A 6,058-nucleotide genomic window follows, 5' to 3' on the forward strand; every position below is an offset into this window, starting at 1 on the left:
GATTCAATATCCTCAATTGAAGCCGTTTGCCAGAACACACATCACCAGGAGAGAATATAATGTTAAAGGGACTGTACAGTATATCATGAGGTTGTGGGGATTCATGTTTTGAACACTCCTAAGTGAGATAATGAGAAACCTCTTATGAAATATGAAAGAGCATGTAATTTTGAGGATTCAACGTTTATTTGATGAAAATTGGTTTTCAAATGGCTGAGATATAAAAAAAAAAGTGCTTATAATACAAGGCGACAGGTCACGCCTTTTATTAGCATCTCTTTGTTTCACCTTGTTTTTGGATATCTAAGCCATTTCAAAACCGATTTTCATCAAATAAACTTTTGATACCCCTTAGAATTGCATGCTCTTTGACATCTCATAGAGTGGTTTCTGAATATCTAATTTCTAAATGTTAAAAGCTAAATCCTCACCTCAACCAGAACTGTACACACTCTTTAATTTCTATTTATGATGTAAGAATGTAAGCAAAAACTGACCCTTAATTCCTCCAATCAAATATCAAAATTCTCCTCCAGTTTGAAGCTGTACGGGACTCCATAAACCATAACAAAGAACACACCCACCTGGCATTCACTATTATCTCAAAGACAAAATAAATGAATAAAATCCCATCAAAACTTGTTCATATCTATCTGTATTTGAGTAGAAGACACAATATAACTTGTATATACCACATCTACCAACAAAGTCATTGGGACAACACACTTCCAGAAAAAAAGAAAAGAAAAAAGGAATTAACAAAATCAAAGCTCTGTATGAAAAGAATAAGACGTGAAAGGTACGGCCAGCACAAGCAAACAAAGTACTGTAAAACCAGAAATGTTAGCGTGCATGAAACTTTTGCGAATTTTGTGAGGAGCCAATTAGAATCGCGAAACTTAAATGCATGTGAAAGTTTTTGTCTACACAATGCATTGAATGCCAGTACAATGTTGCACGCCATAACGGTCTGCAATTTGTGAAAGTTTCATGCTGGAAAAAAAAAATGAAAGTTTCATGTCGCACATCATTCTAGTTTTACAGTACTCAGTAACTGGATGCTTTTCAACAGTGCTATACCTACTGAACAGGAAAAGTATACAGAAAGCAAAGGGAAACATATTGTGTCAAATATATACATGTATATTTATATAATGTATTTGTATTGTGTCTAACAGAGGCATAAACGAAACGTAATATTGAGTGCATTGCGCATATCTTTATGACACATATTTTCACTGCAAAGGGACATGATGACTAACTTAAAGGACAAGTCCACCTTCATAGACATGTGGGTTGAGTGAATGCAGCAATATTAGTAGAACACATCAGTGAGAGTTTGAGGAAAATCAGACAATCCATACAAAAGTTATGAATGCTTTAAGTTTCTTATATTTATTTTTCTTTATTCTTTCTTTATAACGTTGTACACATGTGACATCACAAGCTATAGTATCCAGCCGTGATTGAGCAGAAACTTAGAGAATTCATAACTTTTGAACGGATTGTCTGATTTTCCTAAAACTCTCACTGATGTGTTCTACTAATATTGTTGCATTCACTTAATCCACATGTCCATGAAGGTGAACTTGTCCTTTAAACATGAAACAATTGAAACCACCTGGGTAGAGTGTAGGAAATGGCAGAGTTGGAAAGTGTTGCGTAACAAAATAGAGAGATGTTTGGTAACAGTTACCAGTGCTCTGACTTTACACAATCTAGTATTTGAAAATGGTCTACAAACAATAGCGACAAATCTTTCATATACAGCCTTATAATACACACAGACATATTAAGCTTCTGCTTTGTTAATATGGGTATGCTGTTTATTTTCTGAAGACTGTACAAAATTGTTGCATAGGTTTCATATTCTAAGCAAACACATGTATTCTATATAATCATCCTTTGAACTTCCTCAGGGGACATGTAACAGTGGGCTGTACAAGGTAGGAGCACAATGGTTAATATACACTGTGCCTGCTTAAACAGGAAGGATCTAGGAATAGAGCCTACGGAAGTGGGGGTGGTAATTTTTTTCCCCGTTTTGTTTTTTTACACATCCGCCAAAAGTGTATTTTGTGACCCCTGCTTACTTTATTGCAGGCACACCTCATGATTATGAGAAGATAATAAATGGGATATCTTCTTCTTTTTATGTTTTCTCCTCCAACAAAAGCAGGAATTACAGTCAACAACTGATTTAGCATGATATTGAATTCTTAAATATGAAATACATTCTTCTAGAATGCATGTTGCATATATCATCATAACTACAAATGTATTTATGGCACATGAAACCATGATTGCTAAATGTACATGTAACAAGCCAAAAAAGACACATTCCTCTACTGTTGTACAATGCATAGATTTATGCCATTGACTAAAACTGATACAGTGACTTGATATCTCATTCTATGCAATTTTACCAATGATTCTGATGACCATAAATTTCTTCTACCCACTACCAACCCAGCATCTCTGTTTCTTTATCTTTTCCTTTTCTATTTTTTTTTTCTTTAAGTGGAAAGACCTACTCTGCTAACTTTCAAATAAGTGACAAAAATACTTTACAGTAAGTCATTGTTCAGTTTCTCCCATCTCTTTGATTGATGAAGACATATTTCCAGTATAAAATCATTCCACGTATTTCATTTCATTTCATTTCAAGACTCAAAGTGGCTCTTAAACATGGATGAAACAGATGCTGTCACATATTCTTTGTTGGATGTGTTCCACTCATCATTTCCCTACAGTTTCTGACACATCCAATGGTGAATCTCAAAGTCCTTTTTTTTTTTGAAATATGGAACAGCACATTTCATTGGCTGGCCTCAGCTGCTTGCGGGACACCCCCACCAACGGGGGACTTCCTTATTCGTGGATCCACGTATGACGCCCTCGATGTGGTTTCAAACGAGTTGTAGTGCTCCTTGATTTTGACGGGATCAAGCTCTGGCTGCGATGCAGGATAGGCTCTGGGTTCGCGCGCTACAAGAATCAAACCAACAGAAATGCCCAAACATTATCCACATGAACTTAGTTTTTCATATTTGGCATAATTATTACCATATTCAATTCTAATTCAATGTACTACTGATGCAACATTTTTCTTCATTCTTTATGCATCAGAATTCAGTTTTTCTCTTTTGATTAACATCACACAAAAACCTTATTTTTCTTTGTCTTCCCATTTCATTTGGCTTTATAGAGCTGTATTGTTTCTGGCACTGAATATGTTTTTGAAACTGAATACATGGTATTGTTGTTGCTACTTGTTGTTTACAGAGAACATGTTCAACTTCATTTTGTATGATTCATTTGGTGTTGAGAAATCCCTGAATTGGTTGATCAGCCATAAGTAGTCACTATTAAAGAAAAAAAAAAGGCTATTGCCTATTACAACAGACACAGGCACAATGTATATGGGTACCCATATGAGAGAGATGTACATTTGTACATTGTCAGCGGTATTTTTTTTCTCCTTCTTCTTCTTCTTCTTCTCTCTTTTTTTTTTTTTTTTTTTTTTTGCTTACAAAAAGAATACCTCTATTACATAAATTATACTGATATGATAAACACGAAGAAAGTCTTAGTTTCTACATCACATAGATATTGTTGAATGAAAAAGAAATTCACAAATTTTGTAGCAAATGTACTGTACATTAGCAGGGGCAGATCAAGGAATTCCGTAAAGAGGGGCCGCCTTTACAAAATTAAAGGGGGGCACAAGCACCCCCCCCCCATTTTTTCCTTTTTATTTCTTTTGTCTTAACAAAAAATAAAGGGGGTGGTGCGCACCAGGCGCGCTCCCCCCTGAATCTGCCACTACATTAGTATCAAAATTTTGTACACTGGCATAAACAGCAAGACAGTCAGTACAGTACCGACCTTCTATAATGGACTAACATTCAATTTTGAAATATCGCGTAGTACAGTCAACCTTGCTAAAGCTGACCTCACATAAGTCAAATAATCACCTAAGTCAAAGATTTTTTTTCCATCATCTTCTCTTTATATTCTATTGATTTTAATCCCTCATAAGTCAAACTTTCTCTAAGTTGAAGCTACATGTATTTCTTCAGTCCAAATAGATTCAACTTATAGGCAAGGTTGACTGTACCATCTGTAGTGGAAGACATTCATTAGAAGTCAGTATTTTGATACAAGCAACATACCTGCCAGATGTAGTAGATGTTTGGGCACAGGCTTGGGATTGCTCACATAGGATTCCTTGTGTGTGGTGTCAAAGTAATGGTCATACTGGAGACATAGTTGAAAAGAAGCAAAGGAAACAATACATCTTATCATTTGCCCTTAATAGAGGAGAGAGACAGAGATTTTAAGGACAAGTTCACCTTTATATTATGTACATGGGGTTTGAATGAATGCAGCAATAATAGTAGACCACATCAGTGAAAGTTTGGGGAAAATCGTACAATCTGTTAAAAGTTATGAATTTTTATTTAAAGATTCTGCATAAATAGTCACTGCTGAATGAGAAGACTACTAGTGCTTGTAATGTCACATGCGTAGAAGATAAGAAAAAAAATATGAAAAGAAATCCACAAACTTTCAACTTAAAAAAAAAAAAGTACATTGTACATGTTCTCTCGACTTTTTTATACTGGCAACTGTCAGGGGTAATATTATTCCCCAGCCTTCTGAAAAAGACAAGTCAAGTGTTCCTTTATTATGCAAGAAAAGTGAAAATATGTAGAATTTTCTTTAGTACTTTCTTTATACCATTCTACGCATGTGACATCACGAGCTGTGGAACCCCTAAAGTGGTAGCGTTAAAAGTTTGAATCTTAGACAACTGACATGTCTCATAGTACTGCACAACAGAGTCAGGTCACGGCAATACATTCAAAGACTAATTGTGTTTTCTCTCTTCAGTTTTAATGAAGTTCTGCAGCATGGAACTCATAAACATGGGCTGGGGTGCTTCACTGATAGAACAGTTAGTTGTATCGCCTTCTGGCTGACTGCAGTTAGGAACTCATACAATGGTCAGAACAGATGTATACTATTATCAGATTATTAGCCATTATTTCATTCCAATCTTATTTAGAGTAGAACCCCCTAGTAGGCCCTATCCCCAGTACAGTAGGCCCTATCTAAAACTCTTACCCAGTAATTTGTTTAAATGAAGCAAAGCGTAATTAATGTTACAGTAAACATGTGGCAATGTGCGGCCCAAATGTAAATTTCTTGTATATTCTACAGGTACCATACTAGCGTTAATAGTTTATATCATTAGTATAAATTTACATTCATACTATGGGATACTGTTTAGAGACAACTGTACGTAGTGTTGGAGAAGATGGTTATGTGCTATATACAACTTGATCTGTCAGTATAAATTAGAATCGGGATTAGGGATTCTACTCCACACATAATGGGATTACGACAAGTTGACATCGTACATACCTGTGACGGTAACCTCTTGGGTACCCGCAACCTCTCTATATCGAACCTCTCCTCGCTCCAGTTGCCTACAAGAGTGTTAGGTGTGTAGCAATCTTCTTTGGTTGTTGTACGCCAGCCGTACTGACGAAATTTCTCGAGATCGGTGGTGTGGGTCCAAACCTCGCCGAGACCGGAGGCGCGAACCATGGACCGAAACGCAACTTCGTCTTCTGAAGCCATGACCCGACTTGATTTGAATCTCCTGTGGTTTTGCTTTACAATGAGATTTGTTCGGTATCGATGTTCTAATGTCAACTACCGATACTGTTGTCTCGTAAATCACAGTAGATCTTTGTTGATAAACGACTTCCAATTCTACGTGCAATTCAATGAATGCAGCTAGCCAGCGATTGCGAAGACGGCCTACAGCAGATCACGTTCGACCATTTTACCCACACTGTTTACTGTTTATACTGCACTGGCGATCGCGAGTCGATAGTCGTAAACTGAGCTTGAGAAAACGTGTTGTGCATGCAGTGTGTGTGTGTATGAACAGACACAAAACATACTTCCGGGGTCCGGCGTTGTTATGGATACATACAGCTGAGAGCCTGCGTTGACTTGACCGTAGAGGGAGCGCTCTCACTGT

At 36.7% G+C, this 6,058-nt stretch overlaps 1 protein-coding gene across 1 annotated transcript; it reads right to left on the reverse strand.

Annotated features, from left to right (window-relative positions):
• Positions 1–2,818: 2,818 nt before the first annotated feature.
• Positions 2,819–5,733, reverse strand: LOC139709749 (cilia- and flagella-associated protein 68-like). Its single transcript, XM_071621706.1, has 3 exons — positions 5,431–5,733; positions 4,176–4,260; positions 2,819–2,988 (listed from the first exon to the last, which is right to left on the reverse strand). The coding sequence occupies exons 1-3, from the start codon at positions 5,647–5,649 to the stop codon at positions 2,819–2,821; spliced, it is 474 nt and encodes a 157-aa protein (XP_071477807.1). The 5' UTR covers positions 5,650–5,733.
• Between the last annotated feature and the right edge of the window lie 325 nt (positions 5,734–6,058).

Source organism: Diadema antillarum, unplaced genomic scaffold (assembly GCF_040938485.1).
Source record: "Diadema antillarum isolate AM-2024a unplaced genomic scaffold, OU_Dant_1.0 seq00001468_RagTag, whole genome shotgun sequence".
In the NCBI taxonomy this organism is placed as follows: domain Eukaryota; kingdom Metazoa; phylum Echinodermata; class Echinoidea; order Diadematoida; family Diadematidae; genus Diadema; species Diadema antillarum.